At 33.7% G+C, this 20,660-nt stretch overlaps 1 protein-coding gene across 5 annotated transcripts in view; it reads left to right on the top strand.

Moving 5' to 3' along the window:
* The window catches only part of LOC110094673 (serine/threonine-protein kinase 4-like), a 90,299-nt gene that overhangs the window by 17,073 nt on the left and 52,566 nt on the right, over nt 1–20,660 (top strand). For 4 of the 5 annotated variants that reach the window (XM_028693238.1, XM_028693236.1, XM_028693237.1 and 1 more), the window contains exons 6-11: nt 304–372; nt 561–731; nt 821–886; nt 7,458–7,526; nt 7,675–7,797; nt 7,918–7,979. In XM_028693238.1, coding sequence (XP_028549071.1) covers nt 304–372; nt 561–731; nt 821–886; nt 7,458–7,526; nt 7,675–7,797; nt 7,918–7,979 — 560 coding nt within the window. The remainder of the gene's footprint in view (nt 1–303; nt 373–560; nt 732–820; nt 887–7,457; nt 7,527–7,674; nt 7,798–7,917; nt 7,980–20,660) is intronic. The other variant, XM_028693240.1, reaches the window with a different exon arrangement.

The raw sequence follows: 20,660 nt of genomic DNA, 5'->3' as shown, positions 1-20,660 counted from the left end.
AGTTTGAAATATTTAATGTCATCAAAATTTAGACAGCTGGGACTTCGATTCTATGCAAGTGAACCATTATTGCGTACAATTAGGTTTTGCTTCGCTCAGTATTAAATACAACACATCATGTTGTTCTGAAGTTCTAGTTGTTGATGGTCTGTGATAATGAAATACTTTCAACAAACTATAATCTCAGAATTGGATAATAATTGACGTGTTGTTAACCGTAATACAAAGTGAACATTCTGTGGGATTCTATTGATTGCATCAGTAAAGATTTTGGGTATTTTTTTGCTGTTACATTCATCTCAGGTTCTTTTGATGACCCTCCAAAATGCCCCTCCTGGACTTGATTACGACCGAGATAGAAAGTTTTCGAAGGTATTATGCTCTTTTTGGCTTTTATAATTGTTATTTTTACATCATGCTGTTGGTGAATCCTTTTAAGTTATGCGATCCGGCTTGGTTTCTAACTTGTATGATCAGTCATGCTGATTGTAAAACAAGATCTGGTAAAACTGCGGGTATCTTGATTATTGTTCTGATAAAGAATTTTCAGTGGTAACCAGTCTTTTAGAGAGATGGCTTCCATGTGCTTGGTTAAAGATCAAACAAAAAGGCCAACAGCTGAAAAATTATTGAAGCACCCATTTTTCAAGAATGCCAAGCCTCCGGAGTTATCTGTGAAAAGCCTTTTGACAGATCTGCCTCCGCTCTGGGATCGTGTGAAGGCGCTGGAGGTTTTTTGTCAATGATTTTTTATATAAGCTTTTTATTTCTTTTGAATTTGAAATTTTGTTGCCTTTTCTGAAACTTATGTTGTTTGCAGCTTAAAGATGCAGAGCAACTGGCTTTGAAGAAAATGGCTTCATCAGAACAGGAAGCATTATCCATGGTTCGGTCTAATTGATATGTTTGCTTAGTTGTTTTTTAAGTAATTTCTAACAGTATATTAACTTCATGCTTTTTTGAAGGCTTGTAGTAATGGAAATAGGACACTTTGATTCAAACTTGTATGCTACTATTCATGAGTTCTTACCTGTATTCACACCAAACTCTAGGGTTCAATCGCTTTAGAATACAAGTTACCAGTGAAACAAAAAAAAAAAAAAAAAGTTTTCTACTAGCTCTGCTTATATTATAAATTGAATTTTCTGTTATACAGCAGTGATCACTTAGACTTGTTAATTAATGATGAAATTTTTTTTCGGAACGACCTATAGTAGAACTAGTTTCTTAAATGTTTTTTTTTTTGTCAAATACAACTTTATAAATAAAAATTGATACAAGAGGAATAATTATCACGAATTGTGAGAGAAATAAGAAAAATACATAAGAAATAATAAATATAGGATGATACCCAAGGATCCATCCGAAAATGAAACCAACTTATTTAGACTACCTTGCTTGAGGATTGGTGAAAATAGTAGGTTGATGATAGAAAATTTTCTTATTTCGGCTCTATTTGATAAGCAGTATTTGAAAACACCTCTCGACCAGAGCATCATCACTTTGAATGCTCCCAATCAAACTCATGAAGATGATGTGGATTATGACATTGCTGTTTTCATGAATAAGAGGTAGATGAGAAACTTCAAAAATAAGAGGGTTAGTTTCATGATACTGTTTGAACATGATAAAGAGACCATATCTTTAAGGCTAGAAGGGGTAGGAACAATAAGCTCATAATCCAAAGGAAAGGCTATTGGTTTCAAATTTTGAGTGTTAAATGAACGGATGTAATAAGGGCAACAACCACTATGAGAGAAGGAAGAATTTGAACATTTGAATGTACCTTTGTGCATTTGATTTCTTTGGATCTGGATGAGCCTTGAATTATTCAGAGAAATTGTGCCCAATAATTTCACAAAAGAAGCAATAGGGGGGTTGCCTTCAAATTTTACGTCTTATAATATTCACAGGAGGATGAGCTAAACCGCACCTTTTTAAGCATAAAAGTTGCGCTCATTTACATCAAAACTTCCTTGAATGATCTAGAAAGACAGACAGAAGCACATTCGTAAAGGTTTACCAAATATAATCTCAAGGATTATAATACTGGTTAAAATAATGTAAATAGAGCCTAGGAAAAGCCACCCCATACAGAGGTGATAGGTGGTCTCTCGGAAGCATCAAAATGGGTTGACCACATTAGCGTACATATCGGATAGCCATTGGCATGGTAGGTTTATTGAGAGAAGAGTCTAGTATAATCTCCTTCTAATAAAGGCCTTATAATGATATGAAAAGCATCAATTAGTCGAACTGAAGATTAACAAGCCATGAGGAAATACAGTGACTTTGTGAATAACATTCATGTTAGGGCCGCCCAAGAAGAGTTTTCGTATAATGTTGAAGCTTGCTTATTGCTAACCTCTAATCACCTCAGTCTACTCGGGATCTCTTAGAGGAGGAAATCTATGACTGCTAATCAGATTCTCTAGACGCTACAATCAATTGTTTGTTAGCATTGGTAGATCGAGATTTATGTTATTCTCGAGATGGCGGAACAATAGAATCTTGATCAGGTCTATCTCCATCCCTTAACAAACGAGACTAAAACTTAAGCTTCCTAAGCTACACTAGAGTGATTCATCATTAATCGAAAGTTCTCTCTTACGTAGTAGTATGAGGGGTAATTAACTGTGAGGGCTTGTGCTCATAGGAAGTAAGGACCCAAATCTAAATAAACCCTGATACAATCTTCAGGAAAATCTGGTTAATTAAACTACAATCCACCTTAAGGAGAATGAAATCCTTAGTCTGCAAAGTAGGATTCATGCTGAAGCACCATATAAAATAAAATATGAAGCCAATTCAAACCATTAAATTAGCTCGAGTCTCCTGAGCTAAAAATAGCAAAGCAGACTATCGTGTCAAATTGGCCAAGAAAATGATAAACTTGAACAACGAGCCTGTGTTGATTACAGTCCACACTCGTCGAGTTTTAGAGTCAGTATTTTTACAATACCCGCATGTAGATAGGAGTGTCAATTTTTGACATGACCCGAACCCGACCCGGAAAAATCCGGGTTAGGGTTAACCCGGACCTTAAACCGGTCGGGTTCGGGTTCAACAAATCAACCCGTTTTAAAAATTGGGTCGGGTTCGGGTTGACCCAGCAACCCGAAATTGACCTGAAAATGACCCGAAAACTCCTATTTGACCCGGAAATCAGAGATTGACCCATTTTTTATCCGATTTTGACCCGGAAAATCGAATATTAACCCGATTTTGACCAAAAAACTAGCAATTTTAGGTCAACTTCGGGTCATTCGTGTCGGGTCCGGTTGATCCGGACCTGAATCGGGTCTGGTTCGGGTCCAGAAAACCTGGCCCGTTTTTAAAAACGGGTTCGGGTTGACCCGAATAGTGCCGGGTCAGTTCCGGGTTCGACCCGAACCCGTCCCGTTGACCCGAATTGACACCCTTTCATGTAGAGGAGTCATCGAATTCAAGCCAGCAGGATGTAACTTCGGTTGATCCTCAACCTCTCCAATAAATTCTTCTTGGGAACCAACCAAATAAATCTGAAGTGGTCAAAAGAAGTAAATCTAGTGGAGCCTCAGAGTCATAGTGACATTGCTTAGAGATCGAAGAATAAGATGATTGGAGGCAGCCTATCATTAACTATTTTAGAAAAAACAAACTCCCAATAGATAAATCATTAGCTGCGCAGATCATGAAGTGAGCGTTGCGATATACACTTATCAATAACATGTTGTATCAAAGAGCTTTTGACAAGATGTGGCTAAGGTGTTTAGGGATCAATGAGACTGATAAGGTGATAGTGGAAGTTCATGAAGGACTTTATGGTGCACATCAATCATATCCTAAAATGTCTGTTAAAATCAAAAGAATGGGTTATTCCTAGTCATCACTAATTAAAGATTGCATTAATCATGGTAAAAAGTGACATGGATGTCAAATCCATGGTTATGTTATATATCATCCGCCAAACTCGTTGCATCCTAGAATATCATCCTGACCATTTGAATGTTGGGGGATAGATATAATTGGCCTGATCGATCCACCGTCATCAGCTGGACACTGCTCATGTTGATAGTAACTGATTACTTTTTCTAAGAGGGTAGAAGCGACCTCGTTTAAGGAAGTCACCTCTGAGCGCATGATCAACTTCTTTACCCATGATGCCGTCTACAAATTTGGTGTACTCCATCTCATAATCTTAAACAACGGTTCAACTCTTAAAAGTACCAAGATTTATAGATTCGTTGATTGACATAAAATCAATTGACGTTATTTATCCATATATAATCCAATGACAAATGGCTTGGCGGAGACCTTCAGCAAAACACTGGTGAAGTTGGTTAAAAAGATCCTCACCAGAAATAAGAGAGTGACATGCCAAAATGATAGAAGCGTTATGGGCATATCGAACTACCTACAAAACACCAATCAAAGCCATGTAGAAGTTAAAAAGAGTACTTTGTAGGCACATATCATCATAAGTGCTTTATTTTTTTGAAAATTCTCTTGTAATACAAAAACATATTTGAAGTACATCATGAAAATCTCCTATAAGATAGTGGATATTTTAAATATTTATTTGAGCCAACATCATGCTTTGCACAGAGATCCCCAATAAATATTTAAAATAATGAAATATAAATTTCCTCTAAAAGTTTGACCCTCCTCCGCAAGATGGGAGCATTTTAAATATTTATTTGGGTTACTATCGTGCTTCTTATCGAGATCCCCAAATAAATATTTAAAATCATTCATGATGCTATCAATACCACTATATAAATGCAGGTCATAAGCTAATACCTTTAAGCAAACAAATATATGATTATTGTAAAAGTTGAAACTCTTCAAATTTGTTAAAGTCCTGAATTTTAATTGAGGAAACTTTTTAGTCTGATAGACTCAACAAATCAAGTTTAAAAAGCATGAACTGTTATAGTATAAGTCCAGTGCTCAAACAGGTATAATGTCAGACTCAACAAGCCCAAATGTGGCCTAATCACTGACGACTTTACCTACTCAATAAGTCACGATAAGAGGCCATAGAAGGAAATGCAGCCTCTATTTTTATCTAGCCTAATGACAAATACTATCAAGTTTGATATTTGTTCAACTTGATTAGTGAAAGAAGTTCCGACTCGGAGATTTTCTCAATTAACAAATGGATTGAGGCATAGTCAAGAAGACATATCTCATTCAACTCAAGGCACCAAGCTACAATCAATATTTCTATCAAATTAGAAGTTTTATTCCCTTCAGCAAGTCTACTAAGCGTAAAGCAAATATCGAAGGATCTTCTTTTCTTCAGCATGTTTGATAAAGCACAAACTTAGGACCAAAGAAGTCATCTCGCAATTCTTATAAAGCCTTAGGTTGAACTATGAGAATATTGTCATCATCAAAATCCATCATATATAAAGCTCTAGACTGATGACTATCTACCATCGATTAAAGAAAAACCTTAAAGGCTTGGTCACCGATATACATCCTTCACCAAGCCTGTAAAAGCATGAAGTTTTGGCAAAAGGCATATTCTACTCCTAACAAATCGAAAAGATAAATCTGGTAAAATTCTTCGTCAAACCTGAAAAGATTTGATGTTAGGGTTGAAAGAATATTCAAATCTTGACAAATCAAACAAAATAATTTAGGTACCCATTAAGGTTGAGGCTAGCAAGTACTCAGAACTGTAAAGGAAACATAGCTATTCAATCCAAAAATGCTTAAAAACATAAACATTAAGTGTTAAAAGCAGTAGAAAGAGAAGTTTCATAAACATCTAAAAATGAATACTGCTTTTAAGTTTTATTGATTGAAAATTGTATACAAGTTTGGAGTTATATCTTGCAAGCTTACACCAGTGTTGACCTCTAAGCTATAGCGAGGGAAGAAGAAACAAAAATATGCATATAAAAATATGGCTAAAATCATTACCTATCATGCCCATACCCATATCCTCCGCTGAATCCTGTCGAAAATCCTGTAAACGGCGTCGAACCATCCTTTCTTGCATCTCTTCTCCCAGAGAATGCGGACGGCCTTCGGCTCTTCTTAAACGAGCGAAATCCCACACACAGCTACTTCCATTTCCTACTTCCTTCTCCCGCAAACCTTACACTCAAAATACCGCAAGCCTTTCCTGTGCCCGATGCTTCCGACTGACGAAGCCAAGGACAACGCCGGCCGAGCCCCATCTCCTCTGCTTCCCTGCTCTTCTACCGACTCCAAGAAGCTGGCCGAAATCACTCATTCATCTCTTGAAAGTGCCGACCTATCCATCTTCTATTAGAATACCTTCTTCGACCCCCAGCCCTACCCGAGCCTTGCCCTCTCCTTCGACCCAGGAGTGCTGAGCTCTTCTTACCTGACCGAACTCCCTTGTACCGACCCCCTGCATCCACTAAGTCGGCCTTGTCTAACCCCTACTCTCCGATCTCCAAACTGACGCCAAAATCCCTCTCTTATGCTAATAGCCCGATCTCTCCACTCATAAGCATGATCCCTAGCTTAAACTGAGCTCCACTGAGTTGATTCGCCTCTACTCCACCCGCCAGCTTGCTTAATATCCCTTAGTTTATTAGGTATATATTTAATTTTATGTGTGTGTGCGCACGCCCGCGTTAGAGAGATAAAAAAAAGAAGAATATGCAAAAAAAAAAAAGAGAGATAAAAAAGGGGAGAAAAAGATAAGAGAGGTTTAAAAAAAAGAGAGGTAATTTGTGTTTTTTTATCCCATATGAAATCATTTTCAAGTAGAAACCCTTGCTCCTTCAACTTAACATTTTCCATGATCCTTCATTTCAAATTGGTTTCCTCTTATTTAATTTTGTAATCTAATCATAAAGAAAGTACTATTCACAAGCTAACAAGCCAATCCATGAGTTAAAGCAAGGCTAGAATCAAGTCAGGAGAAATGTCATTAGTCATTATGCATTTCATATTTACTAGTGTTGGAAAAGAAAATTTCTCCTCAGAATTAAGGGCAATGTGTTAATGTTTTATTTTCATATTGCTCGGCTTATTTTATTTGTTGGAAATTGTTAGCCAGTAAAGTGGGTATACGTATATAAGATGCAAAGGTCATGAGCTAATAGCTAACCACCCAAGCCATTTCAATTTGACTTCGGTGCAGAAATGACCCTCTATGCTCTTATTGCACTTTACGCTTTGAAAGCACTGTGTAAAAATATGGTAAAATTTTCATCTAAGTTATATTTCATGTAAAATTAGGTTACATTGTTTTTGGAACTTCATCTATTTTGTCTAATTTTCAACATAAAGTGTATAATATTCTATTGTCTCATGTGATTTATGGTGGGATGGATTTAAATTTCTTGAGTAATAGTAGCAATTAACATCCATAGCCATCTAAATAAGGACTTGGGATATTTGTTGAAATATTTACTCATAGTTTTCTAGATGTTCAAACGCTCAATTATTAATCTTTTTCATCAAGATTTGAAAAACACTTTTGACAGATTGAGTACCAGAAAGCAGTCAGCGCATGGAATTTTGATCTTGAAGATTTGAAGATCCAAGCATCACTGGTATTATTATAGATATTTACCTTTCCTTCTGATAAAGCTAAATGCTTTTTTTCCTTTTGATTCCTCTAAGACTTATTATTGCTTTTATTATTATTTTATGTTGTTGAATTATTTGTGATGCTAATGTCTTTTTCAAGAATTCTTTTAGATAGTTGATGATGAGAACATTGCTGATGCGAAGGAAGATGATAAAGGCTTGATGAATTTCATCAACAATGAGGTTTTGTTACCTTTTCTCTCGATTCCATACATTCTCAATGATAGCTATATGGTTGGTATATGCCGTTTATTATATATTGTCCTTGGGTTTTAACCCTTGGGCTGTCATTTCCTTTCATTTCTCTATTATAGCAAAATTGCTTCTGATATAAATTTGCATTTGTGTGAACAGGCGCCATCTAATGTTGGGTCTACTTCAGAAAAACTTTTCGCTGCTGACAAAAATTCAGATATGTAAGTACTCTATTTGTGCAACTTAAATTTTCATTTTGTAAATTCATTTTTTAAGCCTCTGAAGCTGCTGTTTTTCGTATTTGTAACTTCTTTCTCGTTTTAAAGCATTAAGGGCATGAAAATCTCCCAGTGTTATTCCTTTTACTTATTTTTCTTTTTTTTTTTCTATTGCTTGTGGAATACTGAGAGCTGATTTAAAGGTTCTCGTTCTTTTATATTTTTGACATTTATACGTTTCATCTGTTTCTGTTCTCATAATTTGAGTAGCGATAAATGCACTAAGATGAGTTATGCCTTGAGAGAACATCAGGAAGAACTATGAAGTGGAAATGGATGAGTTTCATAGCTGGAGGATGTCATCTTTGTCTTTTTATTATCCATAGATTTTAGGTGGAGAGGAAGAGAAGAGGAGGAGGAGGGGGAGAGGGAGGGATTTTTTTCTTAAGTTTTGATTCCTGTTTTCTTCCATAATAATGTGGGCTTCAAAATTTTGAGTTTTTGAGGCCCCAACCTCTTTGCGTATATTCAGGAAGAGTTTTAGCGAATTATGTTATGAGGAAAGTTTTCAGAAGACAAATTAGATAGAGATAAAACATTATTCAAGGATTTCGCCATCTTAGCGAGGATTTTATGATATGAGTGCTAAGTTTCTATAGGCGCAAACCTCTATAGTTAATTATCCTTAGCAGTAATGAGAGAGAACTTTCGATTAAGGCTAGATTTTATATAGACACTAAGCACCCGACATATAGTAGCAACATATTTATAATTTAAAATTAAAATTGATCACCTATCACTTAAAGCGGATGGGGGGGGGGGGGGATTGTAATAACTTCAATGTTGAAAATGTGTTAAAAAAATCTGAATTCCTGTTTGAACTACAGCATAGAGGCGCTGCACCTTTGAGCATCGAGGCGATGGGATCTGGAGTGCAGTGGCGTCCAGAATGGTCGCTAGGGCATTGAAGCCTCTATTCTACAGTAATTTTGGATTCAACATGTAGCGCTGCGGCGCTGGGTCTGAGCACTGTGTTGCGGGGTCATTAAAATCATTTATATATATGTTTTTTCTCCACTCACTCATCCTCCCTCACTCCACCGTTGGTTTTTCTGAGAAGGAAATGGGAGAGGGAGAAGAGGAAGGAGGAGAGAGGGGAAAATTCGATTTTAGTCGTCGGATTGCTTCACCCTTTTATGAAAATTGTTCCAATCAAGGTAGGTGACTTATTCCCTATTTTTGTTTTAAAAAAATTCAAGTTTGACAATTTGATTCTCTCTAGAATTGAATTTATTGCATTTTGTTTGGTTTTAACGAACTTTTATCGTACAATTTTTTTTACTAAGTATTACATGCATTTTTACTAGTTAATTTCTAAATTTCATCAGGTAGAATGAAAGATATTGTATTTTGTATGAAATTTTTTAAATAAAAATTTATATTTTATTACAAGCACATTGCTAAAATAGGCATTGTGAATGAATATTGATATGTGATTAGGTAAAGCTGGTCGTTATCACTTTTATTGTAATGTATGTAAAAAACAAGTAAAGATTGGTTGACCGTTGATTAAAGAATGATTGACCTGTATAGGATGGTGGGCCAATAGATTTTTCTTTAAATACTGTGATTGGGTGTATCATTTACTGATTCATGTGATACAATCATACAATGATTGTGAGTTATAAATAGTTATTACTGTCTCGACGAGCAAAGGGTGACAACTCTGTTTACTTAGCCAACGATTTACCAATATTGATATGATACTGAAAAACACTGTGATATCCAGGACTTCTTATTTGTTTAATGTGACTACTGAAATGCATATTACGAATTCATTGCTACTGTACGATTACTGTCATAACATTGATTTTTCTGTTATTATCATTGGATTTACTAGTACCAATACAGACACCAATACTATTATTGATACTACTATTGATTCACTATTATTATTAATGTTATTTATTCATTGTACTGATTACTGATACTGAGCACGTAATACCCTGAGCATGTGATTAAAATACTGATTTGATATTAATAAACTAATTGGATAGTATGTATACATCATTATAAGATTTTACTATATTGATATGAGTTTGACAGTTTTTAAACAGTTGCTTTTACTGATAGGACGACTGCTTTATTGATTCAACACTTGTACTGGTTTATTGATTTATCCACCTTACTGCTTTATTGACTTTCGTATCGTATTTTTTTACTATTTACAAATTCTACTGCTACTGCATGTGAGTTTTACTATTTTTGCATTAATTCTTAATCATATGACGGTTATTGTTATGAATTGACTGATGACATGTATATTGCTTCTCTACCATGCTTTGAATTTAGTGATAGGCTTTTAGTGACATGCTGGACTATTTAGATCATTATATGTAGTTTAAATAATTTCAAGTCAGGGCAGAGGATCATGTGTATGAGATTAATCAGATCAGGATTCTCCAAGTTTACTATTAGTTTATTTCTTTCTATCTTTTGGCTATTTTTTTACTTAGGACTAGTGATTGTAGATTGTACTTTATATGATTTCTAAGAATTGTATATGATTTTTGGGTCAATGAATTTGATGCATATAGATGTTTTGATCAATAAAATTTATTTCTATTCATATATGATTTTATTAATGATAAATGTAGTTAATAGCTCTGGTTGTAGTCTAATAAAAGATAAAAAAAAATTCTTCCAAATTAGATTTTAGGGCATGACAATAATGATGAACCTGATCAAAATCTCATGATTTTGTCATCCCTAGTCATCATGATCCCTATTCTACTTAATTAGAGGAGGTAGTTGACCCTACCTAACTGAAAAATTTTTGTTGGCTGCCATAAGTTGCTTCATATTAGGGTACCTTATAAACTTAGGGTGAATTTTTGCATAAGAGATGAATTCAAGTCAACCTTAACTTATAGAGGGCTTTGTGCCTTGTCGATTAGATCTTATGATTTATTACTCAATGACATTCGCATTTGAGAAGCATACAAGCCTTTTTCCATAACCGTAGTATAGTGGAGTCATTTGACGAAACCATTTGGTTAGAGGATCACGATAATAGCCATTCATCATATGGAGTTATTATTGCCAAGCCACATGTTCTTTTGGAGCCGTTTGGCCAAGCTACGGATTCTATTGAGTCGTTTGGCCAAACTGTTTGATTCATTCTAAATGCACCAAATTTTTTGGCAAATTCAATCCTTTTTAAATTATTCGGATCCGATGCTCTTTTTGCTAATTTTCACCATTATGCCGCTCCTTTATATAATTTACCTGATTCTAAATGGGTAGATTATATAGGATTTAAAATTGTTTTTTTTTTCTTTTTATTTTATATAAATATATATATTTATTATTAGAGGTATTTACATATATACCACTTTATTCCATGATATTTACATATCTAACACCCAAAACATTAATATTACTTATCTACCACTCATATACAACTTTAATATCAAATATATCACTCATATATTTCATTCCTATCACTCATACCACCTTATAAACTTAAATATTTCATTTCATGCACCCATATTTATTTTATTGGTGGTAGTCATGTAATATTAATGTTTTGGATGTTAGATATGTAAATAGTATGAAATAAAATGGTTTGTATGTAAATCTTCCTTATTATTATTATAAAATTAGTTTAAACAAAAAGACCCTCATATAGTTCCTCGTTATTCATACCTCAAGTAATTCTTATTGTTTCATGCCTGATTAATTTTGCCATTCGACTCGTGCACCAACCTAGACAATATCAATCTTTTTTAGTTATTTTTTACATTCTGGACGCGACGATTGCTAATGGACTTCGTTCTGGCGACGTCACACAATGTAGCATCCATAGACTGTCAATTTCGATCGCTTTCACTCGATTCGTTTACAAGAGGTCTTCCCTTAGGTAAATTTAAAGTCCCAAATATATCGGTTCGTGAAACATAGCATCCATAGACTGTCAATTTCGATTGCTTTCACTCGATTCATTTACAAGAGGTCTTCCTTTAGGTAAATTTAATGTCCCGAATATATCGGCGTAGTTCTTTTGACGAATGGAATTGGTTTGGGTAGTTTTGTTAAGTCTCATGCTCGCCAACCATTGTGCTCCTCATTATTTTTAATCGAGTTATACACAAGTGACTCTTCTTTGATGAATTCGACATCTTGAGTGCATTGGTGTCAATTTTGCAATCAGATGAAGTTTGAGGTGATTTTGTGCATTGTTGAGGCATTTCGATGTTCACTCTAAGTGACGTGTCGTTAGATGTCCATCAACAGTCGTTGTCACCCCCGTACTTGTATTGACTTTCAGATTATAGGTAGAGGTTAACAAATAAATCACTTTTAGTTCTCTTTATGGTGAAGAGAATCATTTGATTCCTATAACATGATGTGTCTTGAAGTCACATTGCATGTTTAAGTGTTATATAAATAATCGTGTTTTGTCAGCTCAACAAAGGGGAATTCAGATGACTTAGAATGATTAGAAGTTAGATTTGAGTTTGGGCTCCAAAAATTTGAGCCTAGCTATTTTAAGAAAGTTTTGTTTAGGGTTAAATTTTTAAAAGTTGGACTGCAGTGCAAATAAAATAGTACATTGAAATTATGCCCTCATTTAATGAGAGTTTAATGATTTTGTTTTAAGTTTTCTATATGCAAAAATCTCTTTGGTTAATTACTTTTTCCAATCACAAGAGAGAAATTTTAATTAATGTTAGTCAGTAGGCACTAATAGCACAACATATGATAGCAACAAATTCATTTTCTTTTAAAAAAAAGAAAGTTTACTACCTTTAATTTAATGTGTATTCTGGTGTTAACGATGAACCCAAGAAAGATCTCATAATTCATTACCCTGGGTTGTCATGAATTTTAGTATACTTAGTTTGAGTAGGTAATTTAAAACATGACTAAAGGATCATTATTGGCTACTATGCGTTTTGTCTCTAAGAGGACCTTGTAGAGTTAAGTGAATATTTGTCTAATGGGATAATTTTAAGTAACAAAAGATTTTGTGCTCAATCAGTGTGTTATATGATTCACAAATTGAAGGGAATGAGTTCTTGAAGCACATCTAGGCTTTGGCATTTATTGCAATTTAATAGTATTATTTTCGGCGAAAACACTCAATCAGAAGGATTCAATTATATCAATTATAATGATTATTTAATGATGCTTGGGGGCAAAACCCCTCTATTGATCTTTCTAATAAAATCATATAAAATAAAAATATCTCAAACCTGCAACCTATTCCCTCATTTCCCTCTCATCTTCTAAACCTTACCATACATTTTATTTCTTGCAAATATATTATAGGTTACGTTGATATATATATATATGTATGGTCACTATCCATTTTTAAGTCTTTAATGTATGCTTGAAAGATGTGAAAAATTAGCTATGAATGACAACTCATCTTTTGTGGGTTAGGTTTAGTTAATCTTTTATCTTTTAAGTTTTGCGAGCTCTACCATACCCTTCCCATATTTTGTGATATGAATTAGGATTAGCGACGACAACTTTTGCTCAAGGTATTAGGTGATGTTTGGGTATTTTTCAGTAAATAAAATAAATACATACATTTTTTTTATTTCGTTGTCAGGTTTCAAGCCCTGGATGAGAAAGTGGATTTTTGCTTTAGGTAGTTGATAGACAGCATAAAATTTATTGAATAAATATGCAATGAATCATTTAATTCATTGTGTTAATGCCATGTTGTTCTCTTGAAGCGACGCATATGACTTAAATACAATGAAAAGTGTGTAGGGCAGCTGCATTAGTGCCTGAGTGCAGTGTTAAATAAATAATAGTTCCCACATCATGGATTAATGTGACAAAGAAGCTAATCCATGAAGCCAAAATTAGGATATAAACTTAGATAATAGTTATTTTTATGGGCAAATTAATAGGATTAATAGATATTATGATTTATAAGAAGATACATATTTTATATATTCAGGAAACTAAATGAGTTCGAGAAAATGCTAATGAGATTGATAGTTTAGATTTGAGTTGTTCATGAGGAAGCTAGTATTATATGAGAAAAAATAAGTAGATTAAGAGTATTGCAAAATATGTGTTTTAGGAACAAAAGAAAAAGCTCATAATAGTAAAAATAGGTGGAATCAAAATGTCAAGAGAAGATTAATTTAAAATACTTATAAAATTTGTTTTGATGTAAAATTTTGAAAAATTGAAAAGGTATAGAGGGGCTTGTACTCCATAGAAAGTCTAAGAAAGTAATATGTGATGCAAATAATAAACTAAATACTGAGGAAGATGAAAGATGTATGTATAAGTTAGCCAAACAAAGAGAGAAGAGAAATAATGAATTAGTTCAAATGAAGTTTAGTAAAGATGAAAAACAAAAAATATTTTTCTTAAAAGATAATATTCAACATAAGTAGATGAAATATTTTAATAAATTTTTCAATGAAGGTTGTGAGAATGTGACTTTAGTGACCTTAGCATCCTAAATGAAATTAGTGATTTTTTTTAATCGACGTATTAGTAAATTTGAAGTTTGAGAGTTTTTAAATAAAATGAAGTGAGAAAATGCAGTAGGACCTGATGATATTCTAACAGGAGTGTAGAAATGCTTAGGAGATAAAGGAATTTTTCTAACTACTAAACTTTTAATATTATTTTAAAGACTAAAAAGTGTTAGATGCATGGAAAACGAGTGTGTTGGTTTTTATTTTTAAGAATAAAAGTGACGGGGACATCAGAGCATGAAAAGTATATCTGAGGCATGGCCGTCGATCTACGACCATGATCGAGTCGATGTGTTTTAAGTTATTTCATGTATTTATTTTATTATGTTATTTGTTATTTATATTGTAATTGTTTCTTTCCTGTTTTACCCCTTGCTTAAGGGAAGTCGTATGTAAGCCATAAGAGCAAGGTCGTCTTTTATCTTTGAGTCTTTTTTGTACGAGGTTGTTTATAACCCTCATGTTCTTCTTCTAAAGTTAATGAATGAATTATTGATAAAATTTTCCCCTTGCTAGATTTCGTTGTGAGATCTTGAGAGTATTTGAAAGATAAATCCCTAGGAGAGGGAAAACAGATCACCCACCAACCTTGAAGACGGCCGGGTTCGTGGTTCTACCTTCTCTATCGTTTTTCCTCCTCCATCCCGTATCAATTAGCCGCCGGCTTTGAAATCCATCCCACCCCCTTAAGCCGCCGGCAACCATACAACTTTCACTCGCCGTCGGGTAACCTCAACTCCTTCTCCACCCTCATCCAACCAACCCAACATTCTCATCACCCCCACTGAAATTTCCCCATTCCAAGCCCACCAAGTTGCCGGCCTATCTCCCTCCTCCTCCCTCCAAAATTCAAATTACACCTTGAATTATTTCCATAAGTATCTCCTCTTAATTTGGAAATGTTTAATTTCAAATTTCAAAGCAATTTGAATTTGAAAATTTCTTTACTAATTTAAGATACCTATTTTAGAAAAGTTCCTAAATTAAGTTCAATTTGAATTTAAAATTCAAATATGATTTAATTAAAATCCTTCCTAATTCCAATACCCAAATTAAGAAACTACAAATCTATCCCATCAATTCTACCCAAGCTTTGAATGCCGTCGGACCCCATAGGGTGGGATTTGTTATGACCCGACCCGGCTAGCCCGATATTAACGGGGCGGAAACAGTCGGTCGTACGGATGAGCATAATTAAACATAAATAATTTCATTAAAGACTTTAATATCAGTACATAAACATTATCCAACATTAAATGAAAGAGCCACTAAATAACATCAATTAAAAGAGTTCCAAACTTTTTCTTCTCACACAACTACTAAAAACATCAAATCACACATTACATAAACTCCAAAATTACTGTTCTTACACAGGTACAAACTCAAACTCACAAACTACACAGGTACAGAACCAAGACTCAAACTGAAATCATAAAAAGAAATATTTCTCCCTGAGGTCCCCTACGACGATACGTGTACGGTCGTCGTGCAGCCATCAATTATCTCCTGAAAAATATTTTTAAAGGTAGGATGAGCCAACGCTCAGCAGGTAATTCATATCTCAAATATTTTACAAATTGAAGTAATTCATTTCATTGAGCAAGTCATAACATGTAATATTCATTTTCTTTTCTTTAACATTACATTCATTTCATTCTTTCCTTTCAACATTTTCATATGCAATGTAAATGCAAAAATGCTTATGCTAAATGTATACATCCGTTCCGGAAGTACCCTTATTCGTACTGATCAGGTACGCAGTCAAATTTTTGTCATTTCCTTTACCATTTGGCTCCGTAGAATCCTATTACCATTTGGCTTTTGTAAGCCCCTTTACCATTATCATTTTGGCACTTCCGGATCAACATACACATGAATTTGTTATTGTTTTTATATCTTTCAATTATGCTCAATTATCTTTCATCAGCTTCATAAATTTGTATACTTAAGTGTTATTCATATGCTTTAAATGCTTTCCAATAATGCATAAAATAGAAACATGAATTTGCAGAGTATTCTTTCAATCATTTAAATATAAAACATTTGACAGTTAATAAAACATTTTGACAGTAAAATAAATGCATAAAATTTCATTTTTAAGTATAAATAAATTTTACACTTATAAACTTAAATGAGGTATGAATACATACCTCTCTTAAACACGGTATGTCGCTTCGATCAAATTCTGTCACCTCACACTTTAACGATCACAACCTAAGAAAATTTATAAAAGAGGTGTCACAAAACTAAATCTTCATTAATGCTAAATCTAAGTCCTAAGCTTAAACTCCTCATTTTTCCCTTTAATTATTTCTTACAATACTTAATGAAATTTTAATTAAATTAATATCAATTTTTGGATTTAATTTAAATCTAAATTTTAGAAATCCCAAAATTTTAAATTTTGTTCAAATCTCTATTTTAAAATTATTCCTTAACAATATATAATAATTATATAATTTATTTTCAGATTCGTTAATTTAGGAAATTAATGAAAATGAAATTTCACCAAAAATCACAATTTTCTCTTTAAAATCATTCCCAATATCCTTAGAAATCATTTTTGTAAAGATGTATTACGAAATTAAATTTTAGGTCAAAAACCCTAATTTATAAATCTCCAAAAATTCTTCCAATTTCTTTACTTTTAACGTTAAAATGTTTCTCTAAACATTCCTTAAAGGTTTCGTAAAGAGATTTCGAAAGAATTTCAAAATTCTATAAAACCCTAAAAATTTCGTTCTCAAATTTCTCGAAATCTAGAAAGATTCGTTTCGAAATATTCATACTTGAAGACTCCTTTCGTCGTCCTCTTCGATTTGGACTAATTTTTCTCGCCGGTAAATCGTCGCCGGAGAGCCCTCGCGGAACCCGTCCGTCCGCCCATCCCTGTTCGTCCGCTCGGTTTCGGCCGTTAGCGTGAAAATGAGAGGGGAAGGGGTTCAGGTGCTTAATAAGGAAGAAAAGTGGGTTTTGCTAAAGACCAAATTGCCCTTACTTAAATAATTCCGGCAATACAAATGATTAGGGGCAAAACGGGAATTTCTTAACTTCCGAATTTTATAATTCCCAATATACTCACAATTAAATATAAGTCATATATATCAAAACGATCAGAATTTTTCTAGGAATTTTATAAAATTATTTCAACTGAATTCCATTAACATTGAAAATCTCACTTAAGTCTTGTCGCTGCGCTTTGAAAGGCGTGCGATGACCTACTAATGTTGTTTTCGTGTTTTATAGGATTAGAAAATTATTTCCTAAATCCCAAATTCCTCTCTTTGGAAGCAATTCAAATTCCCCCTCCTCCCTTTGACCGATTTCCTCCCTAGCCCCACTACTTAATTTATTTCGATTAGGGAACTTCTCTAATTGGAAATCAATTAACATCCTCCCATCCTTCATGCTCACCGCCCCCTCTCTCTTCTCTCCCTTCCTTTAATTATTCTCAATCAAGAGGTTAATTAGGAGGTGTTTGAATTGTAATTTCCCTCCACCTAAACCTCTCAAAATCGGAACCTAGTTTCCCCAACCCCTCCTGTCCATGGCCGGCCACTTCTTCCTCTTCCCCCTTTGGGAGTTTTCAAGCAAAGCTCATCTCTCCATGGCCGAGCAAGAAGAGGTACTAACAAGCGTGTGCAACACTTACACATTAGAGAGACCTCTTTCTCTCCATAGTACTTTCAAGGGAAGCAACGATGATCGTCTTCAACATCTTGACTACTTGTTGTCGGGCTTCGACAAAGTTGAACCTTCAAGGGATCTACGACAAACTTCTTCAACATCTCACTTACTTGTTACCGGGTTTTGATAAGGGTGAACTTCTTCCCCCTTTTGATTACTTTCCTAATCCCCTAATCTTGTAGGTGATGACGATTCACAAGGAGCCGAGCTTCACGTTTGCGTAAGCTAGTAAACGTAGGGTTTTGTTTTGCCGTTGCCCAAAACCTAGTAAACGTACTTTCCATGCTTCTAATCTTATTGAGTGTACTTTCCATGCTTCTAATCTTATTGTTAGATTAGGGATTTTTGTTGAAAGCTATTCTATTTGCATGTCTTGATTCTCTATGTTGTTTTGATAATTCAAGTGCTTAGTGTGCAACTTAGCCTAAACCGAAGTCACTGCTCTTATGTTTTATTCGATTGTTTTAATTTGCTAATAGTTCTAATCTTACTTGCTCTTATCAAGGAATAGTGAAAATTCTTCCTATGTTTATTTTAAACATTTAGTTCTACATCAAAAAGTGATGCAAAAGAGTGTGCAAATTATAAATGAATTAAGTTAATTATTCATACATTAAAATTATGAGATAGTAACTGAGCATATAGATTATGATGTGGTATTAATATTTTTTAAAATTTGTTTGTATTCATGTCAGGTAGGTTTGCTATGGAATTTATGTATTAGCTAAGAGGTTTGATGGAAAAGTACAGAGAAAGAAAGGAGGATATACATATGATATTTATTGATTTAGAGAAAACATGCAATAAAGTTTCAAGATAAGTGCTCTGGAGAGTTTTAGAAAAGAAATGAGTTAATAATGTTTATATTCAAGTCATTAAGGATATGTTTATTGGAGCTATTACTAGTGTTTAATACAAGGTGTTTTGATCGAGTATTTTCCTATTTCAATTATATTAAATCATGGATCAACTTTAACAATATCTTTTTGAATTATTATTGGATGTTCTTTCTAGACATTTGCAATAGGATATATCTTGATGTATGCTTTTTGCTAATGATATTCTTTTTGTCAATAAGAGTAGAGAGGGAGTTGATGAAAAAGTTGAATTGTGGAGGTCAACGTAAGAGTCTAAAGGTTTTCATTTGAGTAGATCTAAAATCAAAATCATGGAGTGTAATTTTAGTAATTATAAATATAGTGATGAGATATATCAAAATGCATGTTTTAGATATTTAGGATCTATTATTCAAATTGATGGTGAAATAGATGCGGATATTATTAGAATTTAAGTTGGATGGTTGAAATGGATGAATGCATCAGGCTTGTTGTGTGATAGAAAGTACCCCTCAAATTTAAGAGAAATTTTATAAGAAGGTATTGAGCCTATAGTGCTTTAAAAGAGAAGCATAAAATTAAGTTAACTGTTGCAGATATGAGAATTCTTAGGTGGATGAGTGGCTTTAGACTTAGAGACAGAATGTGAAATTGTTATATACGTGAAAATATTGGAGTAGCTTCAGTGGCAGATAAGAGGGTCCCCTTGGATGGTTTTTGGTCACATAAAACATTGACCTTCCAATGACGTTGTTAAAGTGAAAATATTAGATTCGGACTATGTTAAGAAAGGTAGAGGTAGGCTTGAAAAGACTTTTTTAGAAATTATTAAAAATTATATTTTTATTATATTTAAATGAGAATTTAACTATTAATAGAATACAATGGAGAAAAATAATCCATATAACTGATCCCACATAGTGCAATAAAGGCTTGTTATTGTTGTTGTAGTAAATTGAAGAAAGGCATTATGATTAATTGATTTTCAAGCTTTTACATGTTTCATCACTTGAAATTTCTAATTGGAATTTTTTGTGCATTTGAGCATGCTAATGCTTGTAATTGATGAATAATTTTGTTTTGTTTTTTTTGTTTGGTTTAGCTTGAGGCTTTTAAAATCTCATTGAAAAGATTTGTTGGCTATACAACTACAATTTTATTCGTAGCTTTTTGAATCTTAATATGTATCTCATGCATGCCTAAAAATATACCTCATATCCATCATATGTACATTAAAAAAAAAAAACACGGGCAGGTAGATTTTTTGGTTAATTGAAATTTTCATCTTCAATTTTTGTCTTTAAAAAATCATTTTTATAAAATATATAAATAGTTTACAAGTTGAATTTATTTGATATAATAACTTCCGCAAATGATTTTGCACCAAATAGTACAAAAAAGGTAAAATGTTGCTTCAAGTAAGACTAGAATATGATAAGCTTAATTTTAGAGGTGAATGAATTAGTATAGCTTGGAAGCCTGAGTAGTGATGTTAGCCACCAAAGATTTTGTCACAGTCTAAATTAGGCTTATATTGGTGGTACAACTATGTGGGCTTCGAAAATTCGGCCCCGGCCTCCCCGCCGCGCAATTTTTTTCTTATTTGAGCGAAGGGGTTTTAACTGAATAAGTTCCGAGGTAAATTTTGG

This window comes from Dendrobium catenatum, unplaced genomic scaffold (genome assembly GCF_001605985.2).
Source record: "Dendrobium catenatum unplaced genomic scaffold, ASM160598v2 fragScaff_scaffold_243, whole genome shotgun sequence".
Lineage (NCBI taxonomy): Eukaryota > Viridiplantae > Streptophyta > Magnoliopsida > Asparagales > Orchidaceae > Dendrobium > Dendrobium catenatum.
The sequence above is the reverse complement of the archived record's forward strand: the minus strand, read 5'-3'. Positions and strand labels throughout refer to the sequence as shown.